The sequence below is a fragment of the Biomphalaria glabrata genome, chromosome 1 (genome assembly GCF_947242115.1).
Source record: "Biomphalaria glabrata chromosome 1, xgBioGlab47.1, whole genome shotgun sequence".
NCBI classification, from domain to species: Eukaryota; Metazoa; Mollusca; class Gastropoda; family Planorbidae; genus Biomphalaria; species Biomphalaria glabrata.
The window spans coordinates 25,867,552-25,889,923 of NC_074711.1; the positions used below are offsets into that span (position 1 = coordinate 25,867,552).

Below are 22,372 nucleotides of genomic sequence, written 5' to 3' on the forward strand. Positions count from 1 at the left end.
ATATTTATATATTTATAAATTAAGATACTTTTTACGACACGAGTTTGAGCATGGTCTATTATAAACATGGCCGAAATAATTATTTTTCGGTTTTAAAAAATTATCAAATTGCATCTCCAAATCCTACTTATATAACTAGATACATTCTTTCCATATTCATTGCGCCTCTCTAGATCTAACTATTTTATCTTCTAGTTTCGATTTCGAGAATAGAAATAAACTATAGACTAGATAACAGTTTCGTTTCTGTACAACGTTTGTGTCAGAGAGTTCCACATTTCAAGACGAACTGGAGGGAACAAAACCTCCACTAGCAATCAGGCTTTCAGTCCACAATGTGTACATCAGTTTTGTTGTGAAAAATGTGTTGTCTTCTTGTTCAACATGACACGCAATGGCAAACTTAAAAGACTAACATTTTCAGTCCATCTATTTTATACTAGATGCGACGTCTTCGTGTATAGAAAATACAAAATAAGCTAAATAAGACATGGTCGTTGTGCTGGCCACATGACATCCTCGTGAACAGTAGGCCACAGAAACACATGACCTTTACACCATCTGCCCTATAGACCACAAGGTCTGAAAGGGGAACTTTTTTTCAATTACTCATACCGTGTAACATTTTAAAAAAATATAACAATATATAGATGAATGATTGTATACACTAACTCGTGGGCGGCCCTAGTGGGTCAATCGTACTTCCATCTAACGTTTTTTAGTCACAGCATTAATGTACACACTATGGTATCTGTATATATATAGTGTGTGTGTTTGTAGAATGTAGATACATATATAGATATAGATAGATAAATTATATATATACAGTGCTTTTTTTTGTAAAAAAAAAAATAGGTGCTGATACTCAGTGATGGATTGCCTAACTTTTAACTACAAATAAATTAATAATAAACGTTAAAATACAAGAAAAGAATTTTTTCCCCCACATTAAAAAAATGTGCCGGTACGCCGTACCGTTGCGTATCGTTATAAAAAAAAGCACTGTATCTATATAAGTTTTGTTTCAAAATTGTTATCAGTGTATGCAAACAAACAAAAAATCTACATATTGAAATATATAAACGAAATACCGTTACATCGACAGTAAATCATAGAGAGATTGTATTTCTAAATAGCGCTTTTGGTTTTGGAGATCTAAACTTGACAGATGACGGCCAGATGGAACGACAGACAGATCACGACCCATTGTGGTTTTTCTCCACAGGGGTAGCTATGGCGTAGCTGCGAAGCAAATATGGTATTAATGAGACATATCAAGTGAAAAAAAAATCAAAACCTAGTCCTAATATATCATATACAAAATGAGAAACATGTACAAAAAGGTCTCAATTTATTTTGTATTTTCTTATTGCTTTTCAAGTGGAGATATAAATGTTTTGTGAGCCATTTTTTTGTATGTTTGAAAAAAAAAATTCCACTAAAAATATCTACAAATAGTTGAATTGATTCCGATAGATGGCGTGCATCCCAACCTCTAATTACAGCGCGTGACAGTGACTAAACAACAGACACACACATAAGTGCAATAGTTCCGTCAATACTCACGCGACAATCCCAGATCTGGATATTACTCACCGAGTCACCTGAAATGTTAAAACAATATACAGGCAATTTGAAACGAGAGAATGTCTTCCTCATGTGATGTCTCTCTACACTCACTCCAGGGTCGCCTAACTTCAATTACCCCTCCCCTCTCAGACACAAGTAATCAAAACAATGTCTGACAATCATTTATGTCATGGCTGGGAACACAGGGCGGGTGGCAATGGGGGTGTAGATGGTATATCTTGCAGACGATAGATAAGCTAAAGAAGTGGAGAGAGAGAGAGAGAGAGAGAGCGAGAGAAACTTTCAGCATAAAAGCCATGCATACACAATTACCGGTAAATTACTGAAGAAGCGATGCTTTTCCACTTGACATCTTGGAGTCTTTCCACTGTTTAATTTCCCAGTTTCCCAGAATGACGTTGCTTTAAATAAGACTTCCCGTTTATTGACTGGCAGACGTTCGCCAATTTTCCAATCTATTGCTTTTCTTTATAAGTCAAATTAATTTGTGTGTGTGTATGCTTTTTGTCTTTCCTGCGTGAAGTTAGCTTGTACCTAAATCTTCTCTCTTTCAAATGTCACATTTTAGCAATGCCTCACGATTTCACCCTTCCTTTTCACCCCCGCCCCATATTTCAATTACCCGCCACGTTCTTCTGATCCAGGCCCCAATAATTGGGCACTTAAACCGGAGCGTGCGAGGACTTTCATTTAAAGAAACAAAATGTAGACCTAGTTGTATAAGTCGTATTTGTATCTGAACCAGTTGTATAAGTCGTATTTGTATCTGAACCAGTTGTATAAGTCGTATTTGTATCTGAACCAGTTGTATAAGTCGTATCTGTATCTGAACCAGTTGTATAAGTCGTATTTGTATCTGAACCAGTTGTATAAGTCGTATTTGTATCTGAACCAGTTGTATAAGTCGTATTTGTATCTGAACCAGTTGTATAAGTCGTATTTGTATCTGAACCAGTTGTATAAGTCGTATTTGTATCTGAACCAGTTGTATAAGTCGTATTTGTAGCTGAACCAGTTGTATAAGTCGTATTTGTATCTGAACCAGTTGTATAAGTCGTATTTGTATCTGAACCAGTTGTATAAGTCGTATTTGTATCTGAACCAGGAAAACGGCTTCGATCGAAATTTAGAGTAACTCTGAAATATATTTAAAATAAAAACAATTAATGGTTCTAAAATATGGCCTAATTACCGCCAGTCATTCATTAGAGCCAAATTTAAGGCAATTACAAGGCCAAGTTAAACTCCTGCTTCCACGTCGATTGGGGGCTTCAACAAGACTTGAAAGAAATGTGACGATGATTTGAATATCGGGAGATCCGCGTCGGGCTTTTCAGTCATCGATTGAGTTGAGAAATGTTGATTTGAAATCGCTTTTTTTTTTCGTGGTTGGAGTACTTCTGATTGAGTTGTGCGAGGTTGAAGGTCGATGTTTAAACTTAATTTATTGACACGCTCGTCAATCGGTGGTAGCACTTTGTGTTGGAAAGAAAATAGTTTTCCCGTCGGATGGCGGATCAAATCCAGTTTTTATTTCCTCCGTGTGTGCTTTCTGTGTTTATGTGTATGTGTGTGTGTTTGTGTGTATCTGCGTGTAGGCCTATTAGTGTAGATGGGTGTGTATGTGTGCGTATGTGTATGTTTCTTAAAACCAAGTGTGAATGGGAAAAGATCGGTTGAGAGATAGTATTTTTCTCACCATTCATTGCAGATATATGTATGATATTTATGTGTGTGTCTATGTATATGTCTATCTGTATATGTAAATTTTGTATGTAGGCTTATACGTGCATAGTAATCAGGGTTTTTTCCTGCATTTTTCCTTTTTTTTTTTTTAAATGATGTTAATGTTGAAAACTTGACATGAAGACGCTACTTTTTTTTTTAAATCAATGACTCAGTCTCAGTATGCAGCACTACCACTGACATATATCCACTCTTAAAACACTTTCCACCTCTTCTACCCCATGTATTTACCAGTTTACTGTCCCCGGGGGCGCTGATGCCATGTTCACTTACAGCTCTGCCATCAGCTCAGTATGAACATGAATGAAGGTATCTTTGGTCCGCGTTCTTAACGTGTGTGGGGCACTCATTCAAGGAATGAGAAGTTCTACATTGGAGGGGGGAGGGAAAATCAGCGGTGCCTATGGACGATTATTATCAATGTTTTAGCAAAGGGAACTTAAAATATCTTATCTTATAAAATACAGACGTTACTTTAAAAAAGATGATTACGTCCTACGCGTGACCCTAGGTCTACATCAACAATCTTGTTCAATTTGATGAGGAAATATGTTTATTTAAATTCCCGACTATCCATCATGCTGTGTATAGAGGCTTACAGATAATTAGTAATTTGTTGTTTATTTATATATATATATATATACAATTAACCGTCTCAAGCAGTTATTTTTTAAAATAAAATATATATATAAACATTCGCACACGCACATAAATTATATATTTTTTTCAATTTATTTAACTAATACACGATTTGGTTTCTAGTTGACAGCCATTAAAAAAATCGTGGCACTATTGTATTATTATCATGTTTTATGATTACTATTATATACATAAAAAATCATTATCGAAAAACTGGTCTATGTTTCAATTCAAAAGGAGAGTCTATGTTTCATAACAAGTCCGTTATTAAATTATTTAAAACTTTACAATATAATAGACTAAATATAGGTAACATGAACTCATTATAACTAAAGAATTAAAACACACTGCAATTCACTTTCGATGGATTAAAATCTGAAAAATTAAGATAATTTAATTATTTAAACTTTCCGTCAGCAGACGACAGAATCTCTGCAGCACATTCCAGTTTAATATTAGTTGAAAGTGAAAATTTTTAAAATTAAAAAAAATATATATATATATATTTTTTTAAAAAAAAGTCAATTCCTACTTTTATGTTCAAATAATATAGTATGCCTAAGTATAAGTAGTATTTTATTTATTAATTTATCTACACTCAGTATTTTAAGGATTTTGTTTTCTCTCTCAATACCAGATATATTCTTTCCTGATAATATATTTTTTTCAACAAGAGTTGGATATTGACATAGAAGAACTAGTAGAGTCCATCTTCATTTGACAAGATGTCTTTTTATTTCACCTGGTTATTTTCATTAATCCCATCCTTTGTTTACATTAAAATATCAGCTTTGAAAGAGTTAATAACATCTAGATTTATTTCTTAGGTTTACGTTGTATAGGAGATATGTTGGATTTAAAGTAGCTTTTGTTGTTGTCATACTGGCTGTACAATACAAAACACACAGTTCTGTCATCATTGTTCAAGTACTACGTTTGTACTCAACTAAGTGTCTCTCATCGGGCTCAATGCAATACTGTAGTTTCCCTTAACCTTTGAACTCGAGGATATTATCTTATTATTTTTCTTGCTATTATTATTATAGACTTTAACTTATATTATTCTCTGGCACTGATTTGTTGGAGAGAAAAAAAATGTAGTCCATTTAATACTGTCCACTGGGAAATGTTCTGGTCAGGTGGCAAGTCCGACTTCTGAGAGGTAACGAGATGCTACTTAGGGCCCTCGAAAGTGTCTGCGAGGTCAGTTGTCACTATCCCCTCGGCAAGTTGTCACTGTCCCCTCGGCAAGTTGTCACTGTCCCCTCGGCAAGTTGTCACTATCCCCTCGGCAAGTTGTCACTATCCCCTCGGCAAGTTGTCACTGTCCCCTCGGCAAGTTGTCACTGTCCCCTCGGCAAGTTGTCACTGTCCCCTCGGCAAGTTGTCACTGTCCCCTCGGCAAGTTGTCACTATCCCCTCGGCAAGTTGTCACTGTCCCCTCGGCAAGTTGTCACTGTCCCCTCGGCAAGTTGTCACTATCCCCTCGGCAAGTTGTCACTATCCCCTCGGCAAGTTGTCACTATCCCCTTGGCAAGTGGGTATTTTTTCATTAGTTAACTTTCCAATTCTACTTATCTCCGGGTTTAGGTTTTCATATTTGTCCATTCTAAGTTCTTAACATTTTTATGTTGTGATATATTGACATTGCGATGTCAATAATTATTGCGAATTTGTGTGTGTGTGACTATAAACAGCAAATCTGTTCAATTAAAATTCAATGTATTGTCAGTCAAACTAGTTTTATTCAATAATAGTAGATAATTGGTTGACTCGAGAACTCTTAAATTAATGCAACCCAATTTTATGTATGGCCGATTCCGTGTCTTTGACGCCAATAAGAAAACTTGAAAATCAAAATTAATTTAACCTAATTTTCGGTAAATGCAAAAATACATGACATTAAATTGGAGAGTCCTAGACCTACGAGCATTGTCATTCTATCGGTGGAATAGATCGATAAGCGATTCAAGATCTTTTGAGAGCAAATTTAAGTCAATTAAGTCAATCATTATGTTTAAATACATAAGTTATAGCGTTGGTACAGATTGATTGTAAGTTATTATCTCCCCATGACTTCAATCTAGTCTACCATGTGAGCTTACCTAATAACGGTATATTTATACAGTATTAAGAGAATTGCTCTGAAGTAAAATAGTTGAACAAGAAAAAAAATATATTTAATAGGTGAAGCACGCTTTTACAATTTTTGTATTTTTGCCCCGCGGTCTGGGAGAGAGAGAGAGAGGGAGAGAGGGGGGGAAACTGTTAGTCTATATAGCCTCATTTAACTTAACTACAAGTCAAGCAGATAGTCAAGTGAATAATGTCCTACATTAGGTAGACAGGTCGAAGATTTCAAGTCGCAATGAACATGAAGAGAGAATCAAATGAACATTACAATAACAGTTTGGTATCATTTTTTTTTAAATTCAATTCCCGGGGAGTCAAGGACTATAGGGGGACCTGGAAAATGACATGAAAGGATGAGTGCGCGCGCTCGAGCCACGTGCTTGTCTTATTTTACCGACTATGCCTGGTGCAGGAAGTCGATTGTCTTGTGTTATGTCTTTTTTTTTTTTTAAATTATGTTTAGCCTACCACACTGAGCATGCTGGGATATGTGAATCCGTGTGTCTGTTCCTGTATAATTAAAATCAGTAAAAACAATATCAGCTGGGTTTTTTTTTAAATTTTCTTATTGATCTGTAAGTTAAAATTAGGGAGGGGGGGAGTAGAGGTGGCCCATTGTTAATGGAATGAAAAGGAATTGATCTATAATGAGGATAATATGTTTCTTTGTTGGCATGATAGTTTCAATCCAATGTAACGAATTAGTCACACACATGATTTCAATTCTAAAAAGTAAAAATACATCTTGAAATCTCATTAGCTTGGTAGGTTCATCTCATTAGCTGGGTAGGTTCATCTCATTAGCTTGGTAGGTTCATCTCATTAGCTTGGTAGGTTCATCTCATTAGCTTGGTAGGTTCATCTCATTAGCTGGGTAGGTTCATCTCATTAGCTTGGTAGGTTCATCTCATTAGCTTGGTAGGTTCATCTCATTAGCTTGGTAGGTTCATCTCATTAGCTTGGTAGGTTCATCTCATTAGCTGGGTAGGTTCATCTCATTAGCTTGGTAGGTTCATCTCATTAGCTTGGTAGGTTCATCTCATTAGCTGGGTAGGTTCATCTCATTAGCTGGGTAGGTTCATCTCATTAGCTTGGTAGGTTCATCTCATTAGCTTGGTAGGTTCATCTCATTAGCTTGGTAGGTTCATCTCATTAGCTTGGTAGGTTCATCTCATTAGCTTGGTAGGTTCATCTCATTAGCTGGGTAGGTTCATCTCATTAGCTTGGTAGGTTCATCTTATTAGCTTGGTAGGTTCATCTCATTAGCTGGGTAGGTTCATCTCATTAGCTGGGTAGGTTCATGTTATGTTCAGGCTAGATTCGTGTTACATCCATCTTATGTTCATGTTATGTTCATGTTATGTTCATGTTATGTTCATCAGGCTATGTTCATATTTTGTTCATGAATTACTGTTACACTTAAAAAAATAACAACATCTAGGTCAGTTTTCTCTTATTCGTTTCGAGTGTCGTCCATCAAATGACCAGGCCACAACCAATAATACTATCTATTTCTAGTGATTGAAAAGTTACAGTTTTAACACAAATAGTTTGTCTGTTCTTAAATGCCTTTGTTGTCCAATTCCATCCTCGTTCTAAAAAATAAAAACAACTCTACCCGTAAACATCAAATAGTTTATAAGATTTATTAAAATGTATAACTAGATATAAATACTAATGAATATATTAAAGATGGAGGCGAAACCTCCACATCATTTCTGTGCGCATGTCATAACAACCAATACCACGTGACATCATGCCATGCACGTCTGCCAACATAACCATAGCAACGTTTGCTTATATTTTTTTTTATTTCTCCAAGTAAAAGCTTATTTAACGAAACAAATCGGGCACAAATGTTGCTGCGCTCTAGAGGTAATGACTCTAATAATAAAGTTTCTTTGTGGAAGAAAATGCTCCGTCAATTCGTGCGATTTGGCTTTAATATTCGTCGATTTGAAGAAAGACATTTAAAAAAATGTAATTCGCCTTTCTCTTAAATTACATATGTCATTATCTTTGCTGAACAAGCTAACGCTCCGCTGGCTTTTAACATTAAATTGTTGTTGACTTGAGTTCGCGAAAACTGTTTTTTTTTGTTTGTTTGTTTTATCTTGGAAAGAAAAGACAACTGATGACATATACATTGGACTGGTTTAAAAGATAACTATTAGTTTTATGGCGTGCTGTTATTTAAAGTTGACATTTGGGATCTATTTTGTTTCTCTTAAGAAGAGCTGACCTTGTGATATCGACATGAAGTTAAGGGGGCGGTTAGAGAATTATTACTCGTCATTATCGTGGCGGGTCGCTTCACGTGCAGCTAATACAGTGGAGGCTTGGGAAGAACACGTGAACTTTAAAAGTTTACCTTCCTGGAATTAATTACAGAAATATTTATTTATTTATTTGTTTAGTTCTGTCCTTTCGTTCCTCTCCGCTCTCTCTTCATATATATAGTGAGCATAAAATCCCCAATGACTCCCCCACCCCAAAAAAAAAAGCTATTAGATACTTAATGCAGAAAAAAACTGGAAAACAGCGCTCCTTCCTCCCCCCCCCCTCCACCTCTAATACGGTAATACCTTTCCAATTATTTCAGAAAGAACCTGTTCTTGTTGTGTACACACGATTTTAAAATGATCTACTAGACAGTGAGACACTACTTCAAAAATAAACATTTTTTTTTTGGGGGGGGGGGGATATTTTCACGCTCAACTCAACACTGTCAAGGAGGCTAGAAGGTCAACTCAATAAGCAACAAAAGAATGGAGCTACATTATAGACAGTTTCGATGCGTGGCAGTTGGTCTTGGAATCTCCTTTGTTACCACTAGTCAGTTAGCCTTTTCAAATATGTCAGAGTCCTATACTTTCTTATACTACCACTGTATCTGGCTACAGACGTAAGAGATAGAGATAGAGATAGATAGATAGATAGATAGATAGATAGATAGATAGATAGATAGATAGAGATAAAATAGATAGAGATATAATAGATAGAGATACGTAGCTAGCTAGAGATAAATAGATAGATAGAGATTATAAATAGATAGAGATAAATAGATAGATAGACAGAGATAAATAGATAGATAGAGATAAATAGATAGATGGAGATTATAAATAGATAGATAGAGATAAATAGTTAGATAGAGATAAATAGATAGAGATTATAAATAGATAGATAGAGATAAATAGTTAGATAGAGATAAATAGATAGAGATAAATAGATAGATAGAGATTATAAATAGATAGATAGAGATTACAAATAGATAGATAGCGATAAATAGATAGAGATTATAAATAGATAGATAGAGATAAATAGATAGATAGAATGATAGACATATTTAAGAGATTTGATGATAGCAAGATCAACAGTCATGCATTGAGATTTTAAACAATATATCTGTGTGTGTGTGTGTGTGTGTGTTTGTAAAGAAATAGAGAGAAACAAATGTGTCATAATTAAAGGCCAATATGTCTTTAGATTCTACATTTACTTGACATTTATTAACCTCCTGTTTAAAAAAATGCTGGCCTCACCCATTTATATATCTCACCCACTGTTTCCTATATTGTGCCAATATTTCTCTCTCTCTCTCTCTCTCTCACACACACACACACACTAAGACTATGAAAATAGTACATTGTATTAGACTATTTGAAAAGACCACACTTTGATATTTAAATCTTTATTTGATCAGAAATAAAACTGATAGTAGCAAGTGGGAAATATACTTTCCATAGTCTTTAAAAAAAACAAAAAACACTTTCATCTCCCTTGGATGAGGAGAACACGTATACGCTGTGACCTAGTCGCGTACTTGGTATCCATTCGCGCATACATACACAGAAGAAAAGAAAACCTAATACCTGCAACACAATATCTAGGCAAGACCCAAGACATACTTAACAACGACCTCCCAACAAGATCTAATTTACACTCCAAAACTCGGCAAAGCGTTTTAAGAAGCTCCTTAGATTTGTGACTGTCATTAACACTAGGGAGAGGAGACCTCGGGCGCAGGGCGCATCTAATATTGTCTCTTAATCCTTCTCCTTGCAATAAGACTTGTTTCTGTTCTGTCCTCAGTGGGACCCCCTCCAGGCCTCTTATTTCATCCCTACCGAAAGCCCAAGAGGAATCGCACCGCCTTCTCCCCTTCGCAGCTGTTGCAGTTGGAGCAGGCCTTTGAGAAGAACCACTACGTGGTGGGGCAAGAGAGGAAAACATTGGCGGTCAAGCTGCAGCTGACGGAAACACAGGTGAGTGTCCTGGTCAAGCATGCAGAATGTGTGGAAAGTGTTCAAGAGAGAGAAAGAGAGAGAGAGAGAGATGTGAGTTGTATGCTGTATAGATATATCTAACTCCAAGGTGTCTAGTATTTGCTTCTGACAGTACTAACTGTGAGTCCTAGGTCAAATCCTGTCTATCGTTTGGTAGCTATTAAATAATCATTGCACAGATTGTGTTATTAAATAATCATGGGACAGATTGTGTTATTAAATAATCATGGGACAGGTTGTGTTACTAAATAATCATGGCACAGATTGTGTTATTAAATAATCATGGCACAGATTGTGTTATTAAATAATCATGGGACAGATTGTGTTATTAAATAATCCTGGCACAGATTGTGTTATTAAATAATCATGGCACAGGTTGTGTTATTAAATAATCCTGGCACAGATTGTGTTATTAAATAATCATGGCACAGGTTGTGTTATTAAATAATCCTGGCACAGATTGTGGGATTTGAACTCACACTTTCAAAATTATAGTGCGCAATCAACTCCGAACTAATTTTCATAGCACAATCCTATTGTCAAGAAATTATAGAAAAACTACATTTGCTTTCGAATTTTTTTTTTAACATTCAAGGTGGAGGGTTGGCGGAGGAACCTGGCCGCAAATCTCAAAAACGGCTCTAACGATTTTCCTATAAATTAAACCGTTGACGTATATTGCATAGAAAAGAATTACTAGCTCTTTGGCCACATGGAAAAACTCTAGTTTGACCGTAATATGAATTCTAACACCGTTCAGCGAATTAGTTTGTTTTTTTTAATTATAAAGGTTTTGCTTATTTCATCAATATAGGCCTATAATAATCAGATTCCTGAATGGTAATGACATGCTATATGTGAGTTCTGCTAATCGCACTGGATGACATTTTTGAATTTCTTTCCAAAAGAATTTTTTTATTTGACATTAGTGTAATATACGAACTAGCTAAGTGTCACACTAATATAACAAAACCCATGTTAACATCTAAAGCTCTATTACGCTGAATGACGACAATAACTCCACACATAGTAAAGATCAAGACACGGAATGTGGTCAGTACAAACTCTAACGTGTTTTGAGAAATTGTGTAGGGGTGATTTGGGTGACACATCTCTATTTGACGCAGGTAGAGTTAAACAAATGAAGACAAGACCAGCACCGAGCACTGGTCGTTGGCGTCATGCGTCTGGCGATCATCTCCTTGGGAATGGTCATTACATGTGACGCCTATCCCGCCCCCTCTCTTCTGCTCACATTTCACTCCTTGTATATACTCTTTCCTCCACCCCTCCCCTCTCTAACGCGATATTTGTTTTTAATTTTAAAGTAATATCTTAAAAAACTTTTTTGAAAATAAAAGCGTGCCTCTTAATAAACACACATACACAAGCCAAAATGTTTATTAAAGAAAATGATGTGAAAAACAAACACACATTTACATTTAGTACGTGAAAAATATGTCTTAACACAAACACTCATGCAAAACATAGATATGAATAATTCTTTTAAAAGAAATAATACAATAAACGTACATAATGTATTTCGCGCCAAAACGGCTCGCGCCAAAATGACCTTCGCGCCAAAACGGCGGGGCCAAAACGGCGTCGCCAAAACGGCGTCGCCAAAACGTCCTGCTTCGAGAAAACTAGACCACGATCTAGATGCAACATTGGTTTTGAAAAGACCATTGCGTTCTTGAAAGGACTATCGCTTTCGGGAATTTCCGAGTGTGCAGCTTTATCAACTCAAGAGTTTAATCTATTAATTTTCAGGAAAATTGTGCACATTGTCTTGAACGTGTAGATCTAAAGGCCTATCATTGGAATGTTCTAAAGTGTAGTAGATCTAGACATTAGCTTAACCATAATTCTTTCTCTGGGTGAATGGGGTAGGGGGGCGTGGTAAAAAATGTTCCATTCATTAGTCATAAAGAGAAAAACAATCGCTCCCCATACGCTGAATAAAGGAAGTATTGTCGTTTTTTTTTAAAAAAAAGGTGTTTTAGTGTGTTTCTTCTTTAAAGCAATAAGATAGTAAGAGAGTTAAAGAAGATAAAGCGCTATTGAAGAAATGTAGTGGTAATGTAATTAAATCTAAAAAAAAAAAAACTATAAAGAAAATAAAAAAAGAGGAAGATCAGAAGATATAATGACATTCGTAATTATTTTTTTTAAAAGTGTAAAAGACGCCGTAATGAAATAACGGTGTTGAAAACTAAATATTGAATAATAATTACTTTGTGCTGCAAGGTCAAGACTTTTAAAGTTTGATTTTACAGCGATGAAAAGTACCAAAACAAATGATATGGTTCCTATTAAAAAACTTCACTTACCAGTAATTCCGTATTTTGGTCTACCCGATGCACTAAAAAGTAAACTAGTCTTTAAAATAAAACTTACGGTATTGCTAAAACAGAAGCAAGAAAGTAACCTAGTTAAAAAAGAAATTCTATTAAAAGTCAAGTCAGTCAATTCATATTAAATTAACTACTTTGTCATTTCATTCAAGTCATTGTGGAAATACCCATTCTGTTCTGTAACACATATCAACCGATAAAAAAATTTGTTTGCCCTGCTCGAGCCTTGGCCATCTAGTCCATTATGTTAGTTTCTTAAGTTACGTCTGGCTAACTTAAGTACCCAGATCTGAACACTTGACTAGCAGTGCTAATTGGATGGTTGAAAAACGACAGGAATAACTGAACATTGTTAAACACAACATGGCTGAACATAAAATATCGATAAAGTATTCCCTTTGTTTTCAGATCAGCCCATACAATTATCCCATTCCTTCTTGTTGATTTGATCAAATGTCCGAGCTTGTTTGTAAGGGCCCCTACTGACCACAAGCACAGACGTTGTAATTATTATTGGATGTCCGCAGATCATCAAGCTGGGAGTCCAGCTAATAGAAACTGCTCGTTGACCGCGGGATAAGCACGCGAACGAACCAATTTGTGCCAGAAATCGGAAGACGTTGAAGTGACCATTGGTCAAAGAACAGATTTAAGTAGCTAATCGAAGTTTGGCGGATAGTAGAAGTAATAGAAAAAAAAAGTCAAAATCATTTTTGTGTTGATACAAAATTACCATTATCAAGAAAAAAAAAAGTCAAATATCCACAGGCGTACAGTCCTACGGAAACACACACACACACACACACACATACACACACACTAACAAATGTTCGACACCCACTCATTAACTTGGTGTTCTACAAAGCTAACGGCTCTCAATATCTCGATAGAGCCTAGAGACGAATGCTAGCTATTTTTTTTTTTCCTTTTATTTCCACTGCAGAAAATGTACCAATATGTGACAAGACTAAATAACCATCAAAATGGTCAGGTATTTGTTCAGTAGGTCGTCATTCATTGTCAATTCCGCATTCTTATATTTATCAAAATAAGAATGAAAATCGATCATTCATTTTAAAAATAGCTGGAAAATATTTTCTAATCTTGACACGCGATAATGTCTCAGGTGGTAGAGATCCTTTCAGCTCACCCGCTAATATTCGGGGGTGTGACAGAATTAGCGAACAATGGACAACAAATTGCTACTTTCAAACATCCACGGGAGGCAACTGGGGCGCGGGGATACTCACGCCCTTTGATACGTTCGTCTATAAACTCACGTGTTTCGTGTTGACGTCGAGGTGAGTACTATCGAGCTCAACCAGGGGTGGGGAGTGGGTGGTGCTTGCTCTTTAAGTCCGGGCGTGTTTGCTAATAAAAGTGACTTGTTATAGCCTGGCTCGGAACCAGATGATGGTGAGTGTGTGTGTTTGTGTTTAGAGGGGTGGAACAAGCGATGTCCACCTGTATTTTAGAGTTTTTAATCACAATAGAAGCTCTCACAAGTCAAGAAGTCAAACCACGACATTAACTCATGCTAGAATCAATGCCTACCATTATGTCAAAGTTATTTTCTAACTCAACGCGTGCCGGGTTGGCTCGTCAATGATGGTATTTAAGCCCGGGTCCTTCAGAGACAATGTTTAATTTGAAACTAGTCCATCGTACATAATTTAATGATTAAACAATTATGACTGCCACCCTTTATAACAAAGTCATAATTTTTTAAAGGGTCTAGATAACAAGCACAAGCAAAAAACAAAACAACAAAAGTCGAACTAATAAGGCTGAAATGAAACGAGCGCAACTTTAACAACACATTATTTCAAATGTTAATTATTCATAATTATAAACAAAGCTTATGAACATTTTTAAATAGTATTTCTATTAAATTAACCATCAACACCCAACATTTACGAAATGTAAATATGTTTATAGAAATGTTTATTATGTTTACAATGGAATGCTGTAAATTCCGTATTCAAAGATTTTGAAGTCTCTTGCAATAAGCAGAAACATATTTCGAAACAAAAGCAACCAAAATGTAGTCATGGTCCAGTCCCGGAGCTCTAGCAGCACCTTTCTGTAATCTCTATGCCAGACGTTAGGTCCAATTACGCATCAAACGTGGGCACATTGACTCAGAGGCAAAGATCTCCCCCCCCCCTCCTCTACTACTGCTACATTGCTACACCCCCCCTCCTCTACTACTGCTACATTGCTACACCCTTCATGCCGACGTCTTCAAAGGTTTCTAAATGAATCGCTATCTGAATGCATGCTCTGGCTAACACAGGTAATTGTCTCAGAGCAGGGATACTTCTTGATCAAAGAACCGATACTGGTAATCGTTTTGGACTTCGGTGGGAATCTTAGTACTTAAAACAAAAGATTTCTGACCTTTATTTTGAAGGCCATTCTTTTTTGTTTGTTAGGGGGGTGGTGGTGTTAGGACGAGTTTCCTGCTTAGATATAAATAGCTTCTTTATATACTTTCTTTATATTTATATAGTTTACGTGATAAATTGTTTGAAATTTGTAAAAGTATCTTTTGCATAATTGAGATATCGACCTCGTCTTTCTCGTATTCTAATTTTGTGTGTGTTCGAAACAGTTTACAATGTAGAAGTAAACTTTATTTGTAGGGAATTTAAGAAAAATAGAAATAGTAATGTAGAATTAACTCGTTCTTTTTTTATATATCATAGGCCTACATGTTCGATACCGAAAAAGCTTGGTATCGAAATTCCATTTCAGGAGTTGGGTAGTCGATTTTCTTTTTGTCCTGACATTCGGTAGTAGGCCTGGTGCCAGACTGCTGATTAGATTTGCTATGAACTCATCTGTAAATAAATTACTGGCGCTAGTTGCGACACACAGACCAGGGGCGTGCTAGCCAGTCAAGTAATGCAAAGGGAAGGCAGTTGATATCAGTTGCGATGCGTGGCGTTCACAGGGCGCCCCTTTGTAACACCTTGTATCAGTGAGCTATTTAAGCATAGCCGCTGCGGCGCAGGGTCTTTGAGGAGCAAAAGGTTAAACGTATCTACCTCCGGGGGTCTGCAGGGAGGAGTTGCCGTCCTTGTAATAACGCCTAGGACCAGGCTATGTCCGTCAGGTAGTTTATGAGGGGAAAGACCAGACAGTACTCTACCATTCCCTCTTCTCTTCATTTTCTCATCCACTTTTCTCTTTGACTTAGAGTTTCTGTTCTTTACTCTTTCTCTCCCTCCCTTTCTCTCTCTTTGTCACTCTTTCATTTTAAATCAATTTGTAAAAAGCATTAGCGAGTGCAACAGTTTGTATCCAACAGATATGTTTGTATCAAGAGAACATTGTATTGAAAGATACACACCAACCCTTCATGCGATCAAACTGTATTACATTGTACTTGCCTAGTAAGAACATCTTTTCGTAGTTACTTCACTAGGATATCATTTTATTTTAGCTTAACATTAATTCCAGGAATATAATCAGGTTTTAAACGTCATCAACACTGGAACTGTGGCGCGTGTATAAAATGTGAAGTGTACGAAACGATGTACATGCTATACGCTGTATCCATACTTTTAGATCTATTCGACATTATCAGTTGTTGTATTTTTTAAGTGATTATATTTTCCTTTATTTACTAAAATACATCAAGCATCATTATTATTTAATTTCTTTCAAAATATGAGAAGGAGTCTATATATCTTTACTTCTGCATCTACATCTATCTATCTATCTATCTATCTATCTATCTATCTATCTATCTATCTATCTATCTATCTATCTATCTATCTATCTATCTATCTGTCTGTCTGTCTGTCTGTCTGTCTGTCTGTCTGTCTGTCTGTCTGTAATAGTGTGATGCTGTTTGCTTTTTTTTTACTTTCTAAAAGAGTTTATTAATGAAGAACTCGCTTGCCTAAATGTCGTCCATTTTCTTCCATTGGAGTAAATTACGAAACGGCGTATTATTTTTTCTCTCTCTTTAAAACGGCCGCAGCGCCTCCGGGCAAATTATTTTGATTTGAAGACCCAACAAATTTGAAGCGATTTCCTCCGAGTAGCCAATTACTCACAGTGCTTCTGTCTGTAAAGCACTCTTGTCTCTCGCCAAGGCAAGCTCAATCAATGGCAGCGCTCACTTGAAGGAACTGACTAGCCCAGGAACCACGGTCAATGATTTTTTTTCTTCTTTTAGCGTCGCTTACTGTTGCGATAGTCACTAGTTCACCCCCCCCCCTCCTTCCCATTTCTCCCTTGGGGGCATAGGGGCAAAGGGAAACTGGCCTCGCTTCAACAATAGTCACTGAGCCGACGCCTGGGATCGCGGAGTACTCTTGAGACGTCCTTGCTAACAACCCCCTCCGCCTGCCGAAAATGTTTCTGTCCAGACGAGAAAACGCCTTAGGGAGCAGAGATAGCCACGGAGAGCGAACTCTGTTAAAAGCGTGGGGGCCCATTCACTGTTAGGTCAATGATAGTTTCAATCTCAGAAGTCACAGAAAAGTTTCTTTTTCCCAATACACCCCCTTATCATTCCAGACGCCCCTCTTCTTCACCCTGCTTCCTCCCCCCCCCCCATCTTTCTACCCCCTCCCCCCAGTTTTCTCTTTAACTTCCTGGCACACGACGCACACAACATGAAACAATTGGGCTAATCATGACGTCATTAACGCGACCTTCTCCTAGTCCGGGGATATCTGGGGGAAAAGAAGCCGCCTTGGAAAAAAAATCGGCAGAGACGAATGAGATAGAAGATTGAGACAAATGTCTGAAAATTACAGGCTCCAGAAGATCAAACTCCGGCCCCGCTTGTGTCGCGGGGGTCATGAAAACGATGGCTTTATTTACGAGTATAGTCCTAAAAATTAGTGCCATTGACAGCGCAGGGGCGTGTCGGAATAAATAGAGATGGATGGGAGCAGCGTATGAAGGATTTTTTTTTATTATTATTATCTGGGAAAGACAAACCCATTGGACGCCGCCGCGGTGGTAATGATCGGTTACACGCTGAGGAGGGGGGGGGGGGGGGACAAGACCAACTAAGGTAATAGCCAACATCAAACCAAAGGGTTTGCGGCATGCGTACAATGGGTTGATTCTTTGCCCCGGAAGTTAGTGGCAATAAACTCATCAATTTGCATGTTGCACAAGAGGGCGCAAGAAAGACATTCGCCCGAGAAGAATTACAGGGAAATTAGCATATTAAATAACCAAACATTATAACTTTTTTTTCGGGGGTGGGGGGCGTTCTCATTAACAGATTCTACGAGGCAGGTGCATTGTTTGCCTGGTAAGAGAATATGGGGACATAGGATTAAACTGCACGTGATACTTTCAGGATTTGGGCGGATCATAAGGGGGGTTACTTAATCCTGACATAAATGTTAATCCCAGTAATCTTATAATAATTAGATTTACCCGCAACTGCACCATCACCTTACTCTCTCCCTCCGTACCTACAGCTTTCTAGCCTCCCCCCTGTCCTCTTAAAACACCTCCAACTGTTATAAAAAGTTACGCGGGGCAAACAATTGTTCTTTGATTTATGGGGGATTCTCGTGCCGGCCGCCATTAGACAACGCGTGAATTTGATGGCGAGATTCGGCGAGATGTTGCGTGAGGATGCGGGCCTATGGAGATTTAAAAAAAAAAAGTGGCCCCTGCGATCGACAGAAGAAATAAATTTGTTTTGGGGTGTAAAAGGAGTTTCAAATTCAGCAGATTTCGAAAGGGGCGGGTGACGAAGTCAGACAAGAAAAAAGTTAAAAGAAAAAAATATTTAGCAATGTTTTAGAGTTAGAGGGTGTGCGAGAGAGAGAGAGATAGAGAGAGAGAGAGAGAGAGAAGACAGACGTATTTTGTCAATTTTTTTGCGGATGGGGGTGAGGGGGATCCTCCTCTTCTCAAGTGAAGGGGTGGCAGCGGATAATCTCTGTGTGTACGGCTCTATTATGACTTCCCAATTATGTGGACAGCGATAGTCTGCCCCCTGTTAAGTCGGCCCCCACTGAACCAAATGGAGCAAACTGGGCTATAAATCTTCTCTAATCATTCTCAGTCTGCCATTACAGGAACCCACGCCCCCCAGCCCCCCATATCACCCTCCATTTAAAAAGATCTTAAAGCTTTCTAAAGGTCTGCTGAAAGAGAAAGAAGGCGAGAGGGGATAACTCTGGAACAGCCGGACGAGAGTTCTCTGGCACCTAGTCTAATCTGTGTTGGCCAAAATTCACCACAGAATGGAGTAAGATCGAATGAGGGGGGAGGGGGAGCGTTTCAATAACAGGCACACAACGGTGGGAGTTCCCTCCCTTTCTCTACGTACTAATTGTAGAATTCACTTTCTTCCTTTCTCTTTGTACTAATACTTTCTTCCTTTCTCTTTGTACTAATACTTTCTTCCTTTCTGTGCACTCATTTGCTATGAAAACAATGACACTATTTCGCTTATAGGCGTTCCTAACATAATGTTCAACGACTGAGCCTATTACATGACTGAGCCTATTACATGACTGAGCCTATTACATGACTGAGCCTATTACATGACTGAGCCTATTACATGACTACTTCGTTGTTGCAAATCTATTTCGTTCAATGTTTCTCTCCTCTTGTGGTTGGACTTGTGAATCCTGCTGTAACTCGAGATGGCATTGCTTATTGTGTTTTGCTAAAATCTAGCTAGATCAAACAGAATGGTGTTGAGACGTTGGCCATTTTAATTCTTGATTTCCACGGAAACTAAAACGAAAACATAGACTGATTGTATTGCTGATAGTTATTAATATAAGTAAATGAAATCTCGCGATAATGTCAACATGTTACTTTTTAGATTCTTTAAACTGAAGATCACGAATTCTTTTTTTTTTTTTTTTTTTTTTTTATTCAAAAAAAAATAAAATGTCATAGATCTATAAATTGAGCGAATAGAAATCTTCCATTCTAGTTTGTATATAAACTGCTAGGACATGGTTGTTACGTAAGTTAATCATGTATAGGTTAGGGGTGTACAATTAGATGAACTAATTTGAACTTTATAATATAGATATAGATATATAGATCTAAAAGGGGTTTTTTACTTCTTTTTTTTTACTTATAATATTAGATTTTACAATAGAATTGGCATAAACACTTCAAAACTACTAAAGAAATTGGAATAAATTCGGATAGCCATCAAAGTAATTTTTTATGAACAAATTGAATATCTGGACTTATAATATTACAGTGCGCTTAGGTGCCTGTCGTTCTTGGAAGATATCTGTAGCAAAGTGAAAGTGGTTGTGTATGCAGCGAACTTGTATATTTTGAAACATTTATTACTTCCAGCCAAAGCTTTAGACTAAGCTCTTTATTTTGTATCTTTGTTCAGGTGAAGGTCTGGTTCCAGAACAGAAGAACCAAACACAAGAGGATGAAAGCAGAGGAGGACACTGGATCATCCGGTAGTCAGGCAGAAGGACAAGATGGCGATCACGGCAAGAGCATTGATGGCAGTGACCTGACCACCTACGAGGACCACGAAGACGACGATGACCCGTGCTCGGACGAAGAGGAAGAGCTGTCTGTGACAGAGGACTGTTAAAATTGAAGTCCACGCCAAGCATGCGCGGACGAAGGTCAACCTCACACAAAACTGGACAAGGAGGAACAAGAATGGGCAGAGGGTGATGAACGTAGCCCGTTGTTCGCCAACTGTGTTAAAGAACAACATTTTGTCATACAATTTGTATTGTCTGGCTTTGTTCGATATCTGAAACAGACAAAGTTAGTATTTCCAATCGCCGGGAAACCCAAGACAAAGGCTGCAGACAGGACCGTGGCTGTTAATTCCGAAGCGAAATAGAAGACATTCTGTTTTAAACCTTTCTTCTGCGATCTAGAGTATTTCCTTCCTAACTGAAGCAGACTTCGATCTTCTATAAAGATTACTTTGAGTCGTGCTGACTACTTTCAGGAGTCTAGTGAGAGATCTGATTTCGGGGTTCACAAGAAAAAAAAATGTTGATAAAGAATCGCCCTGAATTTCAAATTACGCAAAGGGCACCCAGTAATCTAAGACTCACAGGTAACAACCTTTGACCTTGTGACGTCGTGAAATAACGAAACAGTTTCAACAGATTGTGAAATATCTCCAGAAAGCTTTCATTTAAAGAACTGTCACAAGAATTCTGGTCCAAACACAAAGGCGCGGTGACTTCTTCAAAGATTTACCTCTTCAACAACAACTAGAGTGACCAAAACAAAACAAAAACAGTTCATTTTGATAGTGTATATGTGATTGCGAGTTAAATTTCAAGACTTTCTCTTACACAATTTCATTGACGTATAATTGGTGTGGAGCATGTGGAACTGTCACACATCATTGACTGTAGTGTACGTTTGGGACAAGAGCCATGTGACATTGAAAAAGAATCAGTGTCAATTAAAAATATGAGAGTTTAATCATGGACGTAAAACTTTACCAAAGATGTCTCCCCAAAGATGTCTCCCCAAAGATGTCTATCCAAAGACGTCTCTCCAAAGATGTCTCCCCAAAGATGTCTACCCAAAGATGTCTATCCAAAGATGTCTATCCAAAGATGTCTCCCCAAAGACATGTTCACATTAAGTGTATGAACAGAAAAAAATGTACAAATATTTTCCCAGTGTTTATTTGTTTTGTCTACTGCCATTGTTGAATATGTCATTGTCAACTTGAGTGTCAAGACATACTTGTCACATTTTATTTACTACATTGTAAGTATTTCTAAGAAAACCTATTCTCTGCAAATGTCTACTTCTAGGATCTCTAAGAAAATATATTCTCTGCAAATGTCTACTTCTAGGATCTCTAAGAAAACATATTCTCTGCAAATGTCTACTTCTAGGATCTCTAAGAAAACATATTCTCTGCAAATGTCTACTTCTAGGATCTCTAAGAAAACATATTCTCTGCAAATGTCTACTTCTAGGATCTGTACTTAACACGGAATACAAACATCATTTCGTGTCATCGTAGTTTAAGATCCTGGTTTGCAGAAAATGTTTTAGACAGATGTTAAGAATGTAGTAGTTGTTTTGAAAAAAAGTTATTGATTTTTAGTAATTATAGAATTTACTTGACAGACCAAACTGGATTTAAAATCAATACATTCTTATACAGATGTCACCTATCTTTTAAAGCCTCAGAAAGTCCTAGTATGATTCCAATGCTATATTGAAAAGACTGTTTTGAAACACAAGCCATATAAATAGAATTGCTCTAATAGTTGTGTTTATACTGTAATAATTTGTATTATTGTCATTTAGAACTAAAGAAAAATAAAATTTAATAGTTTGTCATGTTTTTCTTATAATTGTCAAGAAGCAAACTCAATCAAAGACTAACCCGAACTAAACAAATATAAAGTCAAATATTTTCAAAATACTAATTTATAAATTAAATAAACATCAATACAGTATAATTATCTTAAAGAACTAATAACGATATTTGGAGGCAATTTGCATTGGACTTTATTTGTCAAGCATTAAATTGACAAATGAAAGTGCGATGCTTACAAATAATATCATAAGATAGAATTATGATTTTTACTAATTTGAACTTTTGCCTTAATGGAAGTGTTTACATAGACTTGGCCAAAAACGTTTTGT

The 22,372-nt window shown here is 37.0% G+C and overlaps 1 protein-coding gene across 2 annotated transcripts in view; it reads left to right on the forward strand.

Moving 5' to 3' along the window:
• The window catches only part of LOC106054613 (homeotic protein empty spiracles-like), a 28,039-nt gene extending 6,338 nt beyond the window's left edge, over positions 1-21,701 (forward strand). For both annotated transcript variants that reach the window (XM_013210555.2, XM_013210556.2), the window contains exons 3-4: positions 10,201-10,373; positions 20,112-21,701. In XM_013210555.2, the coding sequence (XP_013066009.2) occupies positions 10,201-10,373; positions 20,112-20,324 (386 nt within the window). In that variant the 3' untranslated portion in view covers positions 20,325-21,701. The remainder of the gene's footprint in view (positions 1-10,200; positions 10,374-20,111) is intronic.
• The last annotated feature ends 671 nt before the right edge of the window (positions 21,702-22,372 follow it).